We start from the raw sequence: 24,634 nt of genomic DNA on the forward strand, positions 1-24,634 counted from the left end.
CATTAAAGCTCTAAAAATTCCCTAATATTGGACACTGTTTCATAGAAATCGTGGTTTTTATAAATGTGTTACTACTTCAGCCTCCCCATTTAAAAAAGGAATTCATTAAATTCTGGGACGGCCTAATATTTTATTAATTATAATAATTCAAATCATCAGACTGACATTCTATGATAGTAACCAAATACCAAATTGAAAAACATTTTGATACAGGAGATCATTTTATCCGAAGCAGAAAAAACCCACAAGATAATCAGACCTAGTCAACAAATGGTTCACAGGAATCAAAAAATATATTTTGATCAAAACGAGTATTTAGGTCTCCCATTCAAAAGAAGCCAATTTCAAATTCTTTGTTCGTCCAATATTTTACGGATATCATAAGAAAAACTATACACTACACAGCATCAAACTACCACAAATTGGAAACAAACAGAAATTTGAAGAATATTCTGAAAGAAATGAAATTTTATCATGGAAGGACAAATCCTCTAGATAAGCTGATCTGGAGCTTAGTCATATCTTGTAATGCTTTTAAACAAACTTTGTTGACTGATAAGTATATGGCAATCGATCAGTTTGTGCCCTTCTCTACTAATTTCTAAAGTTCATCCTTATACCTTCATAAAACTTCTTCAATGCACATGATTACACAATAATCTTCATATCTGATAGTTTGAGAATACTTGGATCCCTTTCATTTAATTAGGAAATAGGAAAGTTGTGCACTACAGTTCATAAAAAAACTCCCAAATTGCTGACTTACTTGTACGTAGAGATAGTGTCAACTTTCTGGTTCTTTAATAATTCCAAAAGTTCAACCTTTTTCAATTTGTAAAATCCTGTCAACCCGTTTGCTTTAGCAACCTTCCACAACTCTTTTACTGTCAGGGTGCTTGGATCCACCTGCTGAATATCGGATGAGTCAATTTGTAATGCATTGTCATTCATAAGAGATTCATTCTCTCCAACCTTGACGGCAGTAATACTTGAAGTATCAATCACATGTGAAGCATCATGTTGCACAGCTGATTTAAGTTGCTTCTCATTGTCATGTCCTACATTAAGAGAATCATCTGCAAACCCACTGTTCTCTGGCTGGAAACCTATCGTAGCTACCTGTTCCTGCTGCCTGATTACTGGTACAGTATAGGGAGATGTCTTCTTCTCTTCATGTTTTTGTGGTGGAGACTTCTGCAATACTTCCAATATAGCATCAACTGAACCCTTATCATTTAGGTGATCAGAATCTTTGGGCTTTGAGTTTCTCTGTCTTGCCATGGATTTTGCATAAGATGTCTTGTAAGGCAGCTTACCATTTGAACCTTGTACATAAGATGTCTTGTAAGGCAGCTTACCATTTGAACCTTGTACATAAGATGTCTTGGAAGGCAGCTTACCATTTGAACCTTGTGCATAAGATGTATTGTAAGGTGGCTTACCAATTGAATCTTGTGAATAAGATATATTGTAGGATGGATTACCATTTGAAGATTTTACTTTTGAAACTGCATCTCTACTACGATCATCAGAATTTCTGGACCTGTTCTGTCGTAATATTGTCAAAATTCTATCAAGTGCCGATTTAGCTTTTGCATCTGACATTTGGACAGTCCGACCATTATCATGATTATCTTCTTTAGGCTTTGATTCTGATTTCAAGCAAGAAGTCACTACTTCACTTTCACTAACTGCATCAGCTTTGATATGTTTATGACTCATTTTCTCTTGTATCTTTGGTCTCCCATTGGAGACATCTGGAAAGCTTGTCAGAAAGTCTGTCTCTAGATATTCCAAAGCATCTTCCATGTCATCATCCTCCATGTCATCATCCCCCATGTCATCATCTTCTTGTGTCCTTGCCCGCACTATATGATTTTCAGTTTTCCTTTTGTCACTTTGCAATGTGAAAGCCAGAAAAGAACACTGCCTATCAACAGCATAGAGTGGCTTAGTGCAGATTAACAGTGGATTCTTTGAAAGCATGTATGTAGCATGCAATGAGCACAATGAATCACCTTTTTTCACTAAATCTAAACCTGGAGAAGCTGCAAAAGATAAGTTATATAATCAGTGAGTTAGTCAAACACCTAAGAAGCTGCTTTGAAACGATAAAATTTAAACAAGATATTAATTAGGATGGATTCAAAACATAAACAATATTGTGATTCATCACATTCTTAAATAGCCAGCAAAATAAAACTTCACCACAATGAGAATGATTGAAAGAACACAACTACAACCATGTTCAAACAAAGTGAAGTACATTGTTTATGTGCCAATTGCAAGAAAATAGAATCAAGGATCATGTCATGTTCCCGTTACAAAATAAATCATTAATCAAACTATTGTTAATGGGCCGATTGATTTAATATATCTCAGACCCATTTTTGTTTTGTTTCCGTAGTTTGTGTTGCCGTCCCTCAGAACTTTTTCCCCAACAGGTATTAAGCATGGCTTGTAGGTAGTCATTAGGTATGAAATTTGATTTATTTTATTTGTACTATGAATTGCCATTGGGATTCTCTGTTGTTCGCCATTTTGGAAGTGAAAGACCTTCCCTATTTGGTTTTCTGGTTTTAGTGGGAATCAACCCTCATCCTATTTCGTTGCCTGTATTACTTTGCTCGATTTTGGCAATTTGGAGCACCATCTTTCAAAAAATATTAATTGAAGGATTATACGTGTTCATTCTCTTTTGTTGTTTGGTGTTGTTTCATGAATTCGGATCTATAAGCCTGCATGAATGATTGTTCTCTCTAGCCATACCCATCCATACATCCGTACTGCCTTGTATTTTCTCCATTTCCTCTCATTGTACAACCTTCACTATATACAACCCTGTACTGCCTCCATACATCATCCGTATGGCCATTCTACATACCGTACGGCCATTCTACATACCGTACGGCCATTCTGGCCATATCGTACAACATTTCCTAGATATCGTACGACCATCCCTTGACACTGTACGGCCAATACCATACGACCTCTCCCTTGCTTCACCGTACACTACAAATTGTATGGCATCTAACCTCCTTGGTAACCATACAATACCCACCCCATATCCGTACTGCTACCTGCAATCCGTACAGCCTCTTCAATAACACCATCGGGCGAAGTTTTTCCCAACGGATAGAAGAGGATCATTTCCAGAGGAGACTAAGGGAACAAGAACATTACAATGGTATCAGAGCTTCAATCCTACCAGCCTGTGTATAGTGAATGAGAGTGTGTAGCCGAAAGAGAAGAAGAGCCCATTCCGTTGATAGAATGGTTGCAGAACCGGAACCCACAACTACTGGACTCGTGGCACTACTACGAGAACTTGTGAAGAATCAAGCACAGATCAATGATACTCAACATCTCATGGAAGAAACTCTCAAGAAGTTGGCAAACAATAAAATGTCCAGTGAATAAAATGGTCACAGTGCAGACTCGGTGTCAGGTAAAGCAAACCCTCATCCAACATGCTCATGACCTTCCATGTTGTCTTTGCCCCACGAACGAAGGCACCACACGGAGGGAAGCAATAGAACTTTGAACAAATGCAAGAACAATTGAGAGAAGACTGGTGGAATGCAAATTTGGAGGAAGATATATCCTATGAAGATTACACAGATCTAAGGATGAGATATTCAGGAGGCGGAAACCAAGGATATTTTAACGAAGACCTCAGAAGGATGTTGAGTAAAGTAAATTTGCCTCCATTTGACCGATCCGGCTTCATATCTGCGCAAGCACGGGTAGTGAAGGTTGGCACTTACTTCCAGCTTAACCCTATGCCAAAAAAAGAAGCCATTAAATTTGCGGCATTATAGTTGGAAGAAGTTGCGCATGAATGGTGGTATCATGGCACTATCACACTAGGGCATGATCAAATAAATACCTATGCGGAATTCACTGAGAGATTGATAGATCGATTCAACAATAAAGATCTAGAACTCAATTTCAAAGATTTGGCACAATTGAGGCAAATTGGATTGGTTGACCAATACATTGCGGAATTTCAAATACTCTTTGTTTTGGTCACAGACATTTCTGAAAATTAGACGGATAGTGCTTTTCATGGACTGACTGACAGAACCACTAAAGGGTTGGGTAAAAGGGTTCAATCCTGCCACCTTGTCGGAGGCCATTCAAAAGGCGAGGAGTATGACATCGTCATCAGCATCATCTTCACGAAGTTACTCATTCCAAACCGCCGGTGTTTCCAACGGACAAAGATAACAAACCTCCACTGAGAAAGCCATCATTGGACGAAGCTACCAAACAGGAGCTCCTGCAAAGTTTACTTACAGATTTTTCTTTTGATGCTGAAGTTTGTATTTTTATTTTAGGTATAGTAACTGCAAATGAAAGGATCCAATGTGCTACACAATATATATTAGATCAATGCAAATATGATATAACAGTTCCTTTAATTCAATGTTTGTATTGCCTCTGATCTGCCCGCATTAATCAATTTCGATGCTTGAAATATTCAGGCAGCATACATTTATATACAAAGGTGGTTAGGTATGACCATTCACTGAAGCACTCGATCGGTGGTATGTTCACACCCATTTGATTTAGTTATAACAAAACTAATGATTACAAGACTTAACAAGTCTAAAGCAATCGATGATGATTAGAATAAATATGATCATTTGCTAAGTTCATTCTCAGATATAAATAGAAGAATTGTATGTGCAGTCGGTACTGAATGTTGCGATCACAATAACAATGCAAGTTATATTAATGCATACATACATATCGATAGTGAATTCATATCGACATGTATATATACATGAGTATATTCTCATTTGATCAGCGCTATTGTCTGAACCAAAGCTACTTGTTTCAACACTCCCTCTTAGCTGGGGAAGACAAAGTGCATATGAACTCTTCTCATTATAAGAAGTAATATCCTCCAGATATTTTAAGAAAATCAAGTCTCATGATATTCTTTCAATTTTGTGTGTACATAAATATCAAGCCTCATGATATCCTCCATAAAGGATCATGGCATATCCATAGATATTAAGTCACATAATATCCATCATGAGTTAAATATATTGATCTTCAATAGATATCAAGTCACATGATATCCATCAACATGCCTTTTACTATTATCATTTTCAAGAATATCAAGTCACGCGATATTTTCATCATAATAGTAATCTAATAATTTAAAGTCGTCACCTTATATTATTAGAGTCAACATTTCAATATAAAAGATTTGTCTCCTTTTAATATTGAACATAGGGTAAGCCCATGAGTCATAGAGTCGCACATGTGACAAAAGAGTTTACACTTTAAACATCTTTATTTAAATAATACAAATTTACAAAGTTGAGACTCAATCTCATAAACTTACATTTCAATCAAGCCAAGTTCCTTTCTGAAATGATCAACTTTCACTTTCGGGAGAGCCTTGGTGAGAATGTCAGTTGTTTGATCATTTGTATTAATATATTCTAACTGAATAGGTCTTCTTTCCACCATGTATCTTACGTAGTGGTTGTTACAAGATTCAAGAAGAGTTGGCAGATTAACGGATTTCCGGATGATTGATTGATTAACAAAGGAAAAAATGTGTTCCTTATAAAGAATTACAAGGACATTGTTTCTAAAAGAAACAATGTAGACTGAAGACGGAATTAGAAACAAAACTAGAGACAGGATAGGAAACATTCCTATCTGGACTGAAAACAAAAGAGACAGGATAGGAAACATTCCTATCTAGACTGAAAGACGGACTACAGACAAGTAGTTGACTATTATAGAAAGTATAAGATATTATCTTAATACCCTCCCTTAATGGTCAACGTACGGATGTCGGAACATTCTGGGATAATTGAGACCCTCCCTGGATCTACAGAATGTTGAAACCAAGAAGCTTTGCCAGAAGAGTGCTATGACTCAAAATAAGTTGCATTTACAAAACTTCGTTTTTGTGGAAAAAACGGTAAAACCCAGAATCTCACACAACCTTGCGTATTACAGACAACTTGAAATGATTTTTGAGGAGAAAATCAACAAATCCATAAAAACAGAAACAAATTCAGAAGGTGAAAAAATGCAGCTTCGTCTTGATCAAGACTCGGAGAAGTCAAACGCTGCTTAACACCCAGAACAAGTTGATCGGTGTTTCGATATTCGAAGATTGTGATAATGCGCTGCTTCCAAGTTCCATAATTGCGACCATTGAATTTGGAATTATGTTCGAGCAAAATATTTGTCAGAGATGCCATGGCACGTTTTTCAATGAAAAACTGTGAAAATCTGTGAAGGCACGTTCTTCGAGGCAAAAATACGAAAGACCCAGAAGAATCAGAGAATGACCCAGAAGAGAGCTCGAAAAACCCAGAAGGAATCTTTTGTCGTTTTTTGGATCCACTGGCACAAAAATCGAGGCACCTAGAAAAAACGGACGATAACCCAGTTGAGCTCTCGAAAAACCCACCAAGAATCTGCAAACAAAATATTTTTTCGACCCCAAAAATTAGGGTTTCGAAAAAAAGGCCCTGGCTGAAAAAGGCTTGAAAAAACTTCAGATTTCTTGATAAAAATGGCAGATTTCTTTCCAGGGAGAGCGCAAATGATGAAGAATGCAAACAAAACGAACTAATCCTTGACCCTACAATCGCGATTTTGCTGTCAAATGAGCTGGAAAAAATATGGACGCGAGTTGCTTCAAACGCGTGTGATTTGGACGCGATTTGCAGAAAAAAATTGCGAGCTTTCCCAAGGATATAGGCACAGATTTTGCAGACCAGGAGGCTGCAAAAAAGAGACGACTGTCGTGGTGTGCAGATAATTTCAAAAGAAATTATAAATTTTTCGAAAAATTCCTTATCATGGCTCTAATACCATGTTACAAGATTCAAGAAGAGTTGGCAGATTAACAGATTCCGGATGATTGATTGATTAAAAGAGGAACAAATGTGTTCCTTATAAAGAATTACAAGGACGTAGACTGAAGACGGAATTAGAAACAAATAGAGACAGGATAGGAAACATTCCTATCTGGACTGAAAACAAAAGAGACAGGATAGGAAACATTCCTATCTAGACTGAAAGACGGACTACAGACAAGTAGTTGACTATTATAGAAAGTATAAGATATTATCTTAATAGTGGTAAGGAATTTTTATATGCTTAGATCTATCATGAAATACCAGTTTCACAAATAACTTGATGCGACTTTGATTATCACAGTGAATTGTGGTAGGTTTCATAGGTTCACCAAACAAGTTAGAAAGCAACTTCCGAAGCCATACTGCTTCTCTAACTCCCATAGCTACTTCAATATACTCTACCTCAATAGAACTTTGAGCAACAAAAGCTTGCTTTCTGCAGATCTAAGAAATCATGGCTGATCCTAAACTAAAGCAGCATCCTGATGTGCTTTTCCAGTCTTTTACACTTCCAGCCCAATCGAAATCAGTATATCCATGTAACTCGAAGCTGGTATTCTCATATTTAAGTTCATACCCAATAGTACCTTGAAGATACCTCAATATACACTTCAAAGCAACAAGATGAATCTCACGAGGTTCACACATGAAATGACATAATATTCACTACATAGCAGATATTAGGTCGAGTATTTACAAGATACATCAAGGACCCAATTATCAGTCTATATAAGGTGGGATCAACTAGTCTGGATTCAACACTTGCTTCCTTTAGCTTGTGAAGGTTGGTTTCCATAGGTGTAGACATAGGACGATAGTCCTACATTCCAAATCTTTTCAAAATATCAATAGTATACTTCTTTTGATGTAGAAAGATATTACCAGACTTTAGACATACTTCCAAACCAAGAAAGTAATGAAGAATTCCTAAATCCTTCATTTCGAAATCAGAAGCCAAATCTTTCTTACACTAATTAATGAGATGTTCTTCCCCTGTAATCAAAAGATCATCAACATAAAGAATTAGGATTAGCATATCACCTTTAGTTACCTTGAAGTAGAGATTTGGATCAGCCACATTCTTGGTGAATCCAAGACTTAAAAGGTATTTGTCAATCCTTTCATACCAGGCTTGGGGAGCCTGTTTAAGTCCATACAAAGCCTTCTTTAATTTTAATATATAAGAGGCAACATCATGTGTCACAAACCCTTCGGGTTGCTCCAAGTATACTTCTTCCTTGATTTTCCCACTAAAAAAAGCAGTTTTTACATCCATTTGATGGATTTTCCAACCTTTGGCGGCTACAATGGCTATTACAGCCCTAACAGAGGTGTACCTGGCAACTGGTGCAAAAGTTTCTTCAAAGTCGATCCCTTCTTTTTGAGAAAAACCTCTAGTCACAGAACGAGCTTTATGTTTTTTAATGACGCCATCTACAACATACTTAAACTTGAAGAGCCATTTTGAAGACACAATTTTTTTCCTTAGGTCTCAAAACTATGTCCCAAACATCATTTTTTAGTATAGACTGGTATTCTTCCATCATGGCATCTTTCCAAGCTTGAAGTTTTAAGTGCTTCAGAAGTACTAGAAGGTTCAGGATTCGAGCTCTCACACAAGAAGGCATTATATGTCAATTTTCTAGGTCTTTTCCTTTCTCAAAAGGATCTTGAAGGGGTTGCGAATCCATCTCCTTCCTGTATTATTAATCTTACCCAAAGTGGCCTTTTAGAGTGATCAAGACTCTCTTCTCAAGTCTTAGGAAGGATTTCAGTTGAAGTTGAAGTCTCTTCAAGGCACTCCCTTTGAATCTCACGAGCAGGAGTCTCTTCTGAAGATACATCAAATGTATCTAGTTCATTGGAGGTTTTGGCTCTTCTGAAAGCAATGTCCTCCTTAAAGATGACATCTCTGCTTAGTTCTATTTGTTTCTATCCAGGTATGTAGACTTTGTACCCTTTTATTGTTTTACTAAAACCAATGAAAATACCCTTTCTTCTAGAAGGTTCTAACTTAGTCCTTTTCTCCTTAGGTACATGAGCATACACAAGACATCCAAATATCCTTAGGTGGCCGATGTCAAGTTTCTTTCCAGAAAATGCTTCTTTAGGAGTCTTATTGTCCAAATGTGAGTGAGGACATCTATTCTAAATATAGACTGTTGTGTTGGATGCTTCAGCCCAGAAGGACATACTCAAATCTTGATCAAAAATCTAGCCCGAGCAGCTTCTACAATAGTTCTGTTCTTCCTTTCAGCAACCCAATTTTGTTGAGGACTGTAAGGGCCCGTTTGGCGAGCGAAATAGGAATTCATATTTTGGAATAGAAAATGGGGCTACATATTTCTATTCTCCATTTGGTTCAGCCAATATTTGATGGGAATTTGCGGACCTAAAAATTTATGTTTTCTAAAATAAAAAAAAAGTGGAATAGGAATACGTATTCCAATAACACCTATTTGGGTGGAATTACAAAACCCCATTTTTGGGCCAAAATTGGAATACGTATTCCTATTTTACTTCGTCTTCCAATTCTGGTTTGGTGAATCCAAATAGGGAATTCAAAATTTGTGGAATACGTATTCCTATTCCGCTCGCCAAACGGGCCCTAAGGGATTGTGAACTCCCTCTTAATCCCAATGAGTTTTTAGAACTCTTTAAATATTTCAGTAGTATACTCCTTCCCATTATCTATTCTCAGAATTTTAATGTTCTTATCGATGGAGTTCTTAGTGATAGTTTTCAATTCTTTAAACTTAGAGAGAATCTATTCAGATTCTTTGCATTTAAGGAAGTATATCCATGTCTTCCTTGAAAAATCATCAACAAATATCAAATAGTACAAGAATCCTCCTATAAAAGGTATAGACATGGGCCCAAATAGATCAAAATGTACTAGTTCCAACACTTCTTTAGTTTTGCTCAAACTATGAGGAAATGGCCTTTTAGTGTTTTTCCCTAAGGCATAACCTTAACATGATTCATTGTGAATATGGTTTAACTTGGGCATTCTAGTTACTACCTTCACCATTGATGTTAGGGCATGGAAGTTAATATGACCTAGTCTTCTATGCCATATTTGATTTGAATCTAAGGTCTCATGTACAAGTGCAAGGTTTGTCTTAGCACATAGCTCATATAAAAGTCCTTGTCTTACTCCTATTGTTAGAGCCCTTTTAATGGTTGAATTTTTAGGCCATGCTAGTACTTTTCCTCCCATGAATGCAATTCTAAAACCATCATCTTCAAGTGCGGATATAGATATTAGATTCCTCTTAATACCTGGTACATAAAGAACTCCAGAGAGTTGAATAGAATTTCCAAATTTCAATTTTATGGTGCAGGTCCCAATTCCTTTTACGAAGCGTGCAGAGTCATCACCAATTATAACTTCTTCATCTATTTCTATTTGCATACTTTCTAGGTTATCTTGATATCCAATGATGTGTCTAGAAGACCCACTGTCAACTATCCATGTATTCCTTTTGGTTGATATCTGGCTAGATAATGCTCAATAGAAGGCATATTTCTCATATTCATTGCCTTCATTTGACTTCTCAGATTTTGCAAACGATGCTTGAGGTTTAGATCTATCGAGACAATTTATTGCATAATGTCCATATAAATCACATCTAAAGCATTGGATTTCGAACAAGTCTTTCTTTTGTTTGGATTGTCCTTTTCCATGAAAATTTCTTTTCGTCTTGCTGTTTTTCTTCTTTCCCTTCTTATGAGCATTTGTATTAAGAACTTGAACATCTTCATCTAGGGTTTTTGAGTTTTCCCTTAATCATTAATCTCGATTCTTCTAGAAGATAATCTGATCTTAAACGATCCAATTTAGGGATTTTAGACCTAGCACTTATACCTTGTACAAAGGATTCCCAGGAGTTTGGAAGTCGTAATGCTATTAAGGAAACTTCTTGATTTTCAATCTCATAACCAAGTGCAGATAATTGATCTCTTGAGTCTGTGATTCTCATAAAGAAAGCATTTATAGTTTCTCCTTTATTCATGTTTACACTATTCATATGCCAAGCAAGTTTTTTCCCTGTATTAATGATTATAAATGCATTTTCGAGAGCTTGAAATATACGTTATGTTGTGGTATGTTCTACCACAATAGGTACTATGTGGTCTCAAATAGCATCTACAATTATCTTCATAGCCTTTTCATTTTTCTCGATCCATTCTGATTTCTCAGGATCATCTTTAGGTTCCTCTTTGACCTCTCTTACAAATGATTCCAATTTGTTTTTTTTAACAACATCAATAATCGAAGTTTCCAGGACTCGAAGTTATCAGCACTTCCAAGGTGATGTTCGAATCTCATTGTGTTTGTCATTTTTGTAGGGAGAGAGGATTTGTTATCTAAAGTAAAAATCTCATTCAATAAACTTAGTGTGATCTTTCCTTTGCCAAGCTCTGATACTATGTAAAGTTTACTTACAGATTTTTCTTCTAATGCTGAAGTATGTATTTTTACTTCAAATAAAGTAACTACAAATGAAAGGATCCAATGTGCTGCACAAATATATTAGATCAATGCAAATATGATATAATAGTTCATTTAATTCAATGTCTGTATCGCCTTCGATCTACCCGCATTAATGAATTTCGATGCTTGCAATATTCGGGCGACATACATTTATATACAAAGGTGGTTGGGTGTTTGGGTGAATGGGCATGTCTCCAAATGGAGACATGACCATTCACTGAAGTACCCAATTGGCGATATGTTCACATCCGTTTGATTTAGTTATAACAAAACAAGACTTAACAAAGTCTAAAGCAATCAATGATGATTAGAATAAATACGATCATTTCCTGAGTTCATTCTCAAATATAAATATAAGAATTATAAGCATAGTCGGTACTGAATGCCGTGATTACAATAACAATGCAGATTATATTCATGCATACATACATATTGAGATTCAATTCATAACATGTATATATACATGAGTATATTCTCATATGATCAGCATTATTGTCTAAACCAAAGCTACTTGTTTCAACAACTCCGAAGGAAGAAACTATGTTTCAACTGCAAGGGACCATTGGAACTTGAGCACAAATGCCTTAGGAAAGGAAAAATCCACTACATTGAGGCTGTGTCTAATGATGAGTGCAAACAGGAAGATATACCCTCCGAAGGCAACCAACCCATGAGGACACCAAAATAGTTAGTTTGAACCATATGGAAAGAATTGCAGCATTGGTACGACGCAGAGGAACTATTGCTCTTGCCAGTAGCCCGAGGTGCACGGTGTTTCATGTATGAGGAACCCTTTAAGGACAACAGGTTATGGTGATACTTGATAGTGGGGTCATTCTAAACTTCATAAACTCATCTCTAGTGAAGCGAAGAGGTCTACCTATGAAGACGCACGCAAGATTTTAGGTCAAGGTTGTCGAAGGGACTCTTCTGCTGTGCACACACCTTGTTCCTTAGCTAAGTATCACAATGGTGAATCACATAGTGACCAAGCATTTCTTCATAGTGGACCTTGATGACATGGAGATTATTTTAAGCATACAATGGATGGAGACAATGAATACACTCGAAGCTTCAAATGGATGGACTTCACTTTTGTTGTCGATGGAAAGAAGGTCGTTCTCTATAGAATGACAAATAAGGGTCCGAAGGAAGTTTTTGCACATCAGATGAAGGCAATTTTTCAGCATGATGACGTTGCTTGGGCTGCGCACAGTTTTGTCTCGACAAGACCTATAAAAGGGCAACAGACACCTTCCCAGGATGATGATCTTCAGAATATTTTGAGTGATCATGATAAATAATTTATAGACATTCCGCCTAGCATACTACCTCATCGAGGGTTTGGACATACTATCGATTTGGAAGTAGGAACCAAGCCGGTCATAACCATACGCTACCGCCATCCCAAGAAATTCAAAGATGAGATTGAAAAGACAATTTAGGAACTGCTAGAGAAAGGATGGCTCTGTCCCAATTCTGGCCCTTTCACGTCATCAGTGCAATTGATCAAAAAGGGTGGGACGATGCACATGTATGGACTGTCGTGCATTAAACAAGAAAACAATAAAAAATAGATATCCCATTCCAAGGATAGATGAGTTGTTGAATGAATTATATGGTGTAGTCTATTTTTCGAAAATAGGTCTCTGCTCCAGAGACCATCAGATCCGCATGAGGGAAGAAGACATGGAAAAGACAACCTTTCGTTGTCACTACAAGCATTATGAGTTCCTGGTCATGCCGTTCGGATTAACGAATGCACATGCGACATTCCAATCATCCATGAATCGCATCTTCAACAAACATTTGTGCAAGTACTTACTGGTATTTTTTGATGATATTCTTATTTATAGTAGGACATATGAAGAGCACCTGAAGCATCTGGATGAAGTCCTAAGGATCATGAAGGATCAATCCTTGTTCGCTAAGTGATCCAAGCGTGAATTCAATATGATAGAAATATTGTGCCTGGTGCATGTTGTCAGTAAATATAGAGTTCAAGTTCATTAGTTGAAGATTCAAGCTATCCTTGATTGGCCTCCCACAAAATCACCGACGGAATTGCAAGGATTTTTTGGACTGTGCAGTTATTATCAGAGGCTTGTTAAAGAATTCTCTCATCTCAGCATACTGTTAATGGATCTAACAAGGGTTCTTTCCAGTGGAATGAAAAGGCGCAACTCACTTTTGATAAGCTAAAAGAGGCAATGAGCACTTGTCCCATACTTGCATTACCTGATTTCACTCGACATTCATTCTAGAGTGTGACACATCCAGAGAAGGCATTGGCGCGATATTGATGCAAGATAGACACCCCATAGCCTATGAAAGTAAGAATCTTACACAAACAGAACGCCTATATTCCATTTATGACAGAGATGTTGGCCATTATACATTCACTAACCAAGTTCCAGCAGTATCTAGTGGGTGCCAAGTTTGTTGTTCGTATGGATCACAATAGTTTGAGATATTTTCTGGAGCGACTTGAATGAAAGGCAACAAAAGTGGGTGAGCAAGGTTTAGGCTTTTGATTTTGACATTGAATATGTGAAAGGAAAGAACAATGTGGTTGTAGATGCTTTATCCAAGAAACCAACCATCTACTTACTGACCCAGATTTCAGTTGACTGGAAAGAAAATTTGTTGGTAGAATATTCCAAAAACACATGTCTGTGAGCTAATGAATGGCAACACCCAGGATGATTGGTACAAAGTGGTGGATGACATCATTTTCTATAAGAATAGGATATTTTTAGTGCCGGAATCCAAATTGAAGCAGAAAATCTTAAATGAGGTACACGAGTCACCCTTGGCAGAACACCCAAGCTTCCTCAAAACTTCTAGATGTCTCAGGGAGAGGTTTTCATGGAAAGGTCTTAAAGGAGATGTATTGCAGTATGTAAGAGAGTGTGTGATCTGCCAGTAGAACAAATCCAAACATACTCTATCCGTTGAGTTACTGCAACCTCTGCCAATTCCAGAACAAAAGCGGGAAAGTATCTCAATGGATTTCATTACTGGACTTCCCAAGGTGAACAGAAAGGATTGTATTTTTGTGGTGGTTGACAGACTGACGAAGTACACACATTTCTTTGCCATCCCCTCAGACTTTCAGGCCGCACAGGTAGCTGATCTATTTTTAAAAGAAGTTTTTCATCCACACGGATTACCCCGAAACATTGTCAGTGATCAAGATGGACAATTTATTAGTATCTTTTGGACAGAACTATTTTGACTGGCAAGGACAAAATTGTCACCAAGTATTAGTTATTAGTTACCACCCTCAGATAGATAGATAGACGGAGATTGTGAACAAGTGGCTCGAAGGTTACCTTTGGAACTATGTTTCGGCACAACAATGGGCGTGGTTCAAATGGATAGATCTAGAGGAATATTGTTACAATACCACATACCACATGTCCATCGAGATGGCACCATTTAAAGCTCTATACAAGTACGAACCCCTTCCCTTCATCAACAAAGTTATGAGTGACAGTTGCACACTGAGGGTAAAGGACTGGCTTCAAGAGGGACTGGACATCCTAAGATGCCTGAAGGAAAACTTTCAATGGGCACAAAACCAACAAGAGATGTACGCAGACAAACACTAAATAGAGAAGAGTTTCGAAGTAGGAGACTTGGTCTATCTCGAGCTCCATCCATACCGACAATCCTCATTAAAGGAAAAGGGAAAAGAAAAACTAAAGCCACAATTTTATGGCCCATATCGTGTACTTCGCCGCATCAGTGAAGTCACCTACGAGCTAGAACTTTCGGAGCGAAGTCGTATTCATAACGTTTTTCATGTTTCATGCTTGAATGTCGTGGGACAAAACGTTACAGTAGCTATAGACCTTCCACCGCTCAATGAAGAAGGAAAGCTCATGTTGGAGCCAACCAAGATCATTGAACTATGTGAGAAGACCCTGCGGAACTGCATGGTGAAGGAATATTTGGTACGTTGGGAACACTTGCCATTGGACAACGCAACGTGGGAGGCCGAGCACATTCTACAGCATCTAGCATTGCATTTGCTTAGGACTAGCAAAATTTGGGATGGGAGGACTGTAATGTTCCCATTATAAAATAAATCATTAATCAAACTATTATTAATAGGTCAATTAATTTAATATATCTTAGACCCATTTTATTTTGTTTCCATAGTTTGTGTTGCCATCAGCCATCTTTGTACAACTTCGGAAAGTTTTCCCCGATGGGTATTTAAGCACGGCCTGTAGGTAGTCATTAGGTATGAAATTTGATTTATTTTCTTGGTACTGCGAATTCCCGTTGGGATCCTCTATTGTTCATCATTTCGGAAGTGAAAGACCTTCCCTATTTGGTTTTCCGATTTCAATGAGAATCAACCCTCACCCTATTTCGTCGCTTGTATTACTTCACTTGAATTTGGCAATTCGAAGCACCATCTTTCGACAAATATTAATTGAAGGATTATATGAGTTCATTCTCTTTTGTTGTTTGGTGTTGTTTCATGAATTTGGATCCATAAGTCTGCATGAATGATCGTTCTCTCTAGCCATACCCATTCGTACATCCGTGCTGCCTTGTATTTTCTCCATTTCCTCTCACCAGATGGCCTTCACTGTATACAACCCTGTACGGCCTCCCTACATCATCCATACGACCATTCTGGCTATCGGATAGCCATTCCTGCATATGGTATGACATTTCCTATATACCGTACGGCCATCCCTTGACACTGTATGGCCAATACCATACGACCTCTCCACTGCTTCACTGTACACTGCAAACCATACAGTATCTAACCTCCTTGGTAACCATACAGTACCCACCCCATATCCGTACTGCTACCTACAATCCGTACGACCTCTGCAATAACACCATTGGGTGAAGTTTTTCCCAACAAACAGAACATCATTTGCAGAGGAGACAAAGGGCACAAGAACATTATAGATCAAACACATCAAAGATATAAAAAATAAAATTTACTTTTGAATAAAGAAAATATAGCCCCATCACATGAATCCTTCATTTCCCTAGAAAATTTAGTCTCAGTTGTCAGGATGTCAATTTCCAAAACTGCCTATCCTGTTTTAGCTTTTAAAATAAGCCACCCATCCTGATGTGCTTCTTTCAGTCATGAGTAATAGACTTCATTCAATACCGCCTTATTTCTCCTAACGATTTATTCTATGCATTCTCCCATGTCCTTGTTGGAGCATATAAATTAGTAGTGTAGAACTAATTGTAAGGGCTCCCACAGAGAAAATCATATAGCCCATAAGATATATTAATCAAAATCATTATTTTGTTGCAGTCCTTGTTATCATTGTGTATCAGGGCCACAGACATTTATACTCACATTAAAAATTTCGATGAATCTTAAGATTGAGTATTTTTGTATTGCACTGTAATGTTATTTTCATAGATTATAGGGTACAAAAATGAAACAAAATAATACAGATGCATTTTATATCATACCATGGGGAAACAATGGATTCAAAATCTTGATAAACTAACATAGACGATATTGAAATTTCAGGGTAAGTCATTTGACAGAAGATGACTAATATGTACTCTCAAGTTGTTTCATCCAAAGACAGAAATAGCTGACCTAAATCAATACGGGAGTCGTATCTGAAGCAATTCAAGAATAGCCAGCATCATGATCCATGTGGGGTTCAATATTCTTTTTAGAACATTCAAAAATAACATTGTGGCTCCGAAGCTTTACATCACTTTGGCCTTCCAAACATGAAAAAGCATATTGCCACCTCACCAAGTTGATGGCTCTTCATTCCCAAAGACCTTAGGGTGCTCTTAGAGCACAAAGGGACATTCAATTCAATCACAATAGATGGATCTGAATAACTGGAACTTTTGCACTATGGTTTTCTGCCCCAAAATAGAAACATGACTACTGGCCTTGCAAACTTGAAAATGCCAAGTGCCACCTCATCGAGCTGGTGCCTCTTCATTCCCAGAGAACTTAGGGTGCCCTTAAAGCACACAAGGGCATTCAATAAAAGCATTAATTGATGGATTTGAATAATTTGAGATTATGTGTGTGTGTGTGTGTGTGTGTGGCTGGACGTTGTAGTGAGTATTTTAGGAGCAACAAAGAGCACATAACACAAGGATGGGGATTCTATTTGCATTCATGATGTTTTGCCCCAAAAAAAGGAGTCGTATCTCTTTGTGCATTGCAGGCCTCAAATAGAACGATTACCAGGAATACGCAGCTCAATTCACACCAGCTTCACTGCTTACTCTGACGTTTCTACCATAAAAAAAGTCATTCATTTTGAAATATCCCAGGTTCCGTTACTCAGTATTTTGAAGAAAACAGAAGTTTTGCAGTGTTTTGTTTTGACCTCACAGAATTGGGAAAGATCGCATTCACCCAAATAAACAAGAACAGCTACAAATAAATTCAGTTTAGAAACAGTGAGTAATATAGTGCAGCTGAATGTCATTACTATCCTGCTGAAGTGAGAAAGGGATGAATTTAATGGCATTCCGCTGTCCCAGATATATTACTGTATACAGGATTGTACACCTTCTACCCAATATTGGGTCATAATTATATTGAATGATTGAAACTATAGAATGCACAGCAGCACATCCCTATTTGCAGTGAATGATGCCTTGCTGGTTCCTGTAAATGAAAGTAAATCAATGATTTAACCAATATTAATACTAAGTCTGCAGAAAGGTTCAGTACTAAATCTGGTAATTGTCATACCTGTGTGGAACAAGCCTGACGCTATGCCATAAAACTAACTGCAAATTTGCCTTTGATTGGAAAAGGATGTCTAAATATATCCCCCCAATAAGCAATTTTCTGGTTCGGTGATTCCAAACTGGCAACTTACACTATTCAAGACAATAATATTCTTCTTGTCTCTGTCATAAATCCTGATATCGGGTCACTTCCAAATTCATCTAGAGTATGGAAGTCTTACTTTGGGTCAGAATCTCAAGCGTCTAAGAGGAAATTATTGCCATCGACATATTCCATCCCCCAACTTCAACATCATCAACATCATGACACAAATATTAAATTCCATAATTCAACTATTACCCCAAACTATATACTCCCAATAATACATTTACAATAAACAAATTACCAGCCAATAAATAATATCAACAACAGTTGCCCTTCCTCAATGCTAGTGTAGGGGCACTCATATATTGCAATATATCAAATAATAAACATAGTCCAATACGGCCAACAAATACTTTGTCTAGTTTGATATTATCTCCAGAACTAGTATCACAATATTACAAGGAGACAGATAACTTACTCAATTTGGTGATTGTAAGCAATCTCTGAAATATCCAAACTTCCCCTTACTGTGATTATCAAAAATCTATTAATGCTCTGACTGAAGATTCTGTGTGAATCCTCTATGTTCCACCTAGGTCAGACCTCCCACTAGCAATGATGGATGCTCAGCTCTAATTCCAAGGATAATTTGTGAAACTAATAAATCAAAAGGATTAGTTAGTCATCCAATGTGAATCCCGAGGCAAATCTTATAGCATAGGATTCAATTTACAATAGTTCTCTCCCCTTTTGAAATTGTTTGACCACAAGCAACTTCAAATTCGGACAAAGGTCTATTCACTTTCCCATGTAGCATCTGATGGATGCCTAAGTTTTAGCCTCTCTTTTTTTGTGAATGGTAAACAGGGAAGAGTGGCTCTCACATGGCAATTCTTTATTAGATGCAACTATCGCATTGAATGAAAAACACAGCAAGTTTTAATGAAGCGTTAAATTAGTTAAATCCATCCAATGCTATTACCAGCAGATATATTTATTTTACATCTTATGAATTCAAAAGATTTGAAGTATCAGAAGGCACATTTGTAATGTTTGGCAACCCTACTTATCTATAATCCTGACGATGGGCTAATCAAAATGATTCTGAAATGGGGAATGTCATGGAGAAATACATCTCTCAAACTGGTAATGTCAGATGAGACAACCAAATACTAAAGATATGGAGTATACCATATTGAAAGCAGAAATCAATTCCTGGTAATATTGTTTTCAATCAAAACAAATGTGCTGAAACTATAGTCTTATATATACAAAAATATGTAATGATGTATATGTTGCAGATATATGAAAAGTTGCCCTAGCCGCTGATGCTGCAGGAAATATTATATATTGAATGAGCATATGCAAACAACATGTTCAGGTTTCTACTGCCCAGTATGTGTTCCCAGCCAACAGATTATGGAAATAAGATTGTACAAAATGTCACCAAATGATAGAAAGAGTATGGATTGTCGAGTTGCGTCTTCCATGAAGTTTCAGAGAGTAAGGTATTTCATGTTTTGGAAGTCATGGTTCAGTGCCCAAGCGTCCAATTCTTGTAATTGATACCATCACCTGGTCCATAGCCAAGCACCGCAATCAGGATGCAAATAAAAGCAGATGTCGAAATATGTATTTGGCAGTATCTTTCAAGATATCAGCGAGTAAATATATATGCGGCAGCGGCATACCCTCAGAAAGGAAGGATATTACCAGAGGTGATAAAGTAAAACAAACTTATTTGTAAATGTCGAAGCAGTGATGCAATTGAGATCCAAAAAATTTAATTAAGTCCTTTTCCAAAGCAATCTCCTTCAGTATATTCATGCGTGTCTTTTAATTTGAAAGAGTTGGATGTTGTCGTCTGTCATTCGTAGTTGTGTAACAGTTTAAGTAATTGCTGAATGATGGAAGCAACACAAAGTTTGGATAGAAACTCACCATTGGATGCAACACCAATATATATACGCAAGGATTCAAATTGTTCGTTTTGATTCAATTGAGCAATACTTATTGTTCTTTTGTTTTGTTGCAGGTGCTAAAGAGGTTGAATCGGAATTGCGTTAACATATCTGGAGTTGGCATCACTATGTTCCAAAATCAGTACTGAGCCTTCAAAAAGACATCTTCAACACTCGCACCGTTTTGTGTCGAGATAATTGAATGTTCTTCATTGGAAACTATGGTCTGTGCGATGGAAGATACTCCCAGCATATTCACATATTTGAGTGGGCTATTTATACCGAGTTCTATAAGCGCTAAGAATATAAGACATACAATCATTAAACCGCCAGTTATATTTTGACAAAATTAAATCGTGTAAGTGTTTTACATTGGTTAGTTATTTGTTAGGAAGAGATGCATTGCTTGGAAAAGCAACTGATTTCCCTTGTGGCTTTATAAATATAAGATGTAAAATAACTAGGGGGCAATACTTACGAGTCATATACAATTTTTTACAATTCTCAAGAACTTCTACATACAAGATATATATATACACACACACGCTTCTTTGATATATTATTTTCTCATTGGAAAAGACTGAATGATTGAACAAATCTCATGGACATTGGATCCTTGAATAGATTTTAATATATGTGATTTTGGATTGGACTGCAGTGGATTGAGCTTCAATAATGACTCATGAGTGTCTTCATTGTATTTCCATTTCTTGCATAACCAGTAAGAAATGTTATTTTATTTGTTTGAAAGAAGCTTTAGAGTCGAAAATTGTATACTCTCATCCTTTATAATTATTCTTTTTGAAGTTCTGGAATCAGTTTTAGTATCAGATAAGTGGATTGAATCAATTATAGCATTTTAAACTCATTTATCATTGATATCACGAAATATTTAATTGTTTCAGTTTCAGTGTCTAGTTTGTCTCCTTAAGGGTTAAAACACAATCTAGACTAGTTGCATATATATATTTGATCCGTTGCATCTTGATACTTAAAATTGTTTTTAGTCAAATTGCATTGAATCTTATAAAGTTGTACATTATAAACTTATGATATTGACTACCCTTCTAATTTTGACACTGGTCTTTATATTGTTTGTGATCTCATATCTATTATTTCATATCTTTCCTTTGAAAATTGATATATCAATTTGTTTCAGCAATAATTAATTTTCATTTCAAATACTTTTACATTTATATAACTATTTATTTTGTTTTCAATTCAGAATCTACGAGTTTGAAGTGCTTTCATTCTGAAGTTATTATTGAAGTTTTAAGTCAATATAATATCAGCACTTTTTCACATTTTTTGTACAAGTCGTAAGTCTTCTAAATCTCTTGCCATTTCAAAGGACTTTTATTATGTTTATAATCAAGTTATATGCTACAAACATCTTTGGGTTTTAGCTCTTTGTCTAGGATTAGGTGCACCTAGCTTGGCTTTGCAGAGCCAGAAAAGTAGGAAATTGGTATCATATCAAGCAATCCCGTTACATTGGCCCTTTACCGGTTGGAATCCCATCATCAAGTTGGCAAGACTCGTAGGATTTCAATATGTGGTTTTGGCAACCAACAGCGTCTTCAGCTCACAAACTCTATCACCAAATGAGATATTCCTAATTGTTCTTCTCAACTTTCTCTCACATATGTCCACTTCTTCTAGAATCAATAGGGGGTAAATCTATTGAAGTTGTACTCTACTATCCTAATTTCTTTTTAAGGCATGATACAATAAAAATTTGTATGTATTCTTCTGCTCTCTGGTAAACCCAACTCATACACTTCACCCATCACCTTGATTACTCTGTATGATCCGTGGCCTCAATTTCTTTGCACCACTCCTCTTTGGCAAGCACTATTTGCATGATTGTAGGCAAAGATATACCAAACCTCAAATCTCAAAACTACGCTCAACATGCTTTTTGTTTACATGAAACTTCTTTTGATTATGGACATGTTGTAGATTGTCCTTAAGTACATCAAGAAGTTCTTGACATTCCCATGTCCATTCCTTGGCATTCAATGCTTTGTTGTCTCCAAAATCCATATCCACAAATGAAGAGGCATTGTATCTATACAATGCTCTGAAAGGTGACATCCCAGTCGACATGTAGCAAGTTGTGTTATCACAATGCACACCCAAGTGAAGCCATCTTAGCCATGATTTATGGTTACCTACTACAAAATTGTGTAAGTAACCCTCAATCCATTTGTTTGTCTGTTTGAGGGCAATACATAGTACTTGGGGTCAAATTTATACCTACCAATCTGAATAGTTCCCTCAAAAAACAATAAAATACTTATTGTCACTATGGCTTACTATATTTTTATGGTAACCCATGAAGCCTAAACATCTCTTGAGAGAACAAATATACAATCTACAAGGCCTTGCACTCTGTTGCAATAGAAAAGAAGTGAAATGTGCATATTTTGTTAGCCTATCAACTGCCACAAATCTGCAACCATTACTTGAACCTTAGGACAAAATGGTCTCCCCTTTTTTTAATGAATGGGTAGCTGATGGAGTAGACTTGTTGAACTTGTTTAGCTAATACGTTGTGCATCCTCTAAAATATCAAAGGACGTCATCCTTGAGATCCTTCTAGCATACCCTCTCTTTGATCTCTCTATAGGTTTTAAAATAACTTGGATAAAGTCCCAAAGGAGTGTTGTGAACTACTCATAGAATCAATTTTGATTCTAGAACTAAAAAGATCCTATCTTTGTAGTAAATGATATCATCTACTACCTTGTATCTATTGTCTTCTAATTAAACATCCAATATCTCACAAGGAAAAGTATTCTTCGAATATTAGACGTATAAATGTGCCTTCCAATCGACTATCACTACTAACAATAAGCATATAGCAAGTATCTTTGACAAAGCATTTGCAACTACATTCTTCTTAGCCTTTACATACTCTATATCAAATCATTTTGCTAACTCACTTTTGTTGGCATTAGTTTAGATCCTTCTATTCTAGAAATGACTTCAAACTATAATGGTCTTATTCAAACTAAAAGTTTCCCACTACTGTCTAGATTTCGCCAAAGCATGCATAATTGCAATCATCTCCTTGTCATAAATAGAGTATAATTTCTTAGCATCTCTAAGAAGCCTTCTATCTCAAGTGATAGGATGCTTGTTTTGCATTGTACTGCTCGCATTTCCTCACCTAACGCATCACATTCTAATCCAAAAGGCTAAGTGTAAATTGAAAGTGCAAGAACCAAACAAGTACTCATAGCCTCCTTCAACTTGTCAAATACTTGTGCTTCCATAGTCCATTTGAATGCCCCTTTCTTAGTAGAATCTATTAGGGGAGCCCCAAGCTATCAAAAACTCTTGACAAACCTTCTATTATAAGTAAATGATCTGAAAAATCATTTCACCTGTAGTAGTCAGTCTAATATTGCTTTAACCTTTTCTTGATGAACCTATACTCCTTGTGCACTAATGATGTGTCCCAAGTACAAAATCTTGGTCATACTAGCTTCACATTTGAAAGTTGCTGCATATAAAGAATGTGCTTCAACAATACTCAGTACTTTGTCAAGATGTTTCAAGTTATCTTCCCATGTTTTGCTATATATGAAAATGTCACTGGAAAATACAAGCTAATATTTCCTCAATTGTTTGTTGAAGAAATGGTTCACACAGGATTTAATTGTAGCCAAAACCAATTGATTTTTGTAGCTAGATACGGTCCCTTCTCGGGCAACTCAAATATTATTTGTGATAGTATAATTATTGTAATACAATACTTATTGTGTTTGACAATATAATAATCATATTGGTAATAATATTGTGAGATAATATAATTATTATAAAAGATGATAATATAATAATTATATTTTATTATTGCCAGACGTATTTATAGTTGATAAGCAGGAGATAAATTCCACAACAAGTCAAATTGTGATATTGCTATCAAGATTTAACTGTGTGATTTTTGAGTCAAACTCATTGACCCATGTTTCATGAGCAGTGATTCAACATGAATCCATCTCTCATGAGAATCAATGGGACACTTAGCACTCACTGGATCTAGGTGATGCTAGTTTGACTCAAAAATCACACAGTATTTATATTTTCTGATAATAATTATTATATTATATGATAACATAATAATTATTAACAAAACCCCACACATCTAACAAAAAGATGAATTGAAGCAGGAAAAGTGGTGCTAGGGCTTCTGGCAATGGTGCGGTGGTTGCTAGATCTGGTGGTGTGATCAAGACTGGTTGGTAAGGGTGCTAGTTGCAGAAGAAGTAACAATGGTGCTAGAATTTCTGGCAATGGTGTGGTGGTAATTGGCTCTGGTGGTGTGATCAGGATTGGTGTGATGGTTTCTGAATCTAGCAAGGGCATTGGTGATGGTGTTAGGGTTTTTGGAAACAGTGTGTTGGGTGCTGGCTTTCGTACTGTGGCTGGCAAGGGCATTGGTGGTGGTGCC

General features: G+C 36.6%; 1 protein-coding gene across 1 annotated transcript in view; it reads right to left on the bottom strand.

Moving 5' to 3' along the window:
- Positions 1 to 274: 274 nt before the first annotated feature.
- The window catches only part of LOC149529443 (uncharacterized), a 79,427-nt gene continuing 55,067 nt past the window's right edge, over positions 275 to 24,634 (bottom strand). Inside the window, exon 2 of the mRNA XM_089808885.1 lies at positions 275 to 2,048. Coding sequence (XP_089665011.1) covers positions 763 to 2,048 — 1,286 coding nt within the window. The 3' untranslated portion in view covers positions 275 to 762. The remainder of the gene's footprint in view (positions 2,049 to 24,634) is intronic.

This window comes from Cupressus sempervirens, chromosome 11 (assembly GCF_028749045.1).
Source record: "Cupressus sempervirens isolate cs-2001-9-10 chromosome 11, ASM2874904v1, whole genome shotgun sequence".
Taxonomy (NCBI): Eukaryota; Viridiplantae; Streptophyta; class Pinopsida; order Cupressales; family Cupressaceae; genus Cupressus; species Cupressus sempervirens.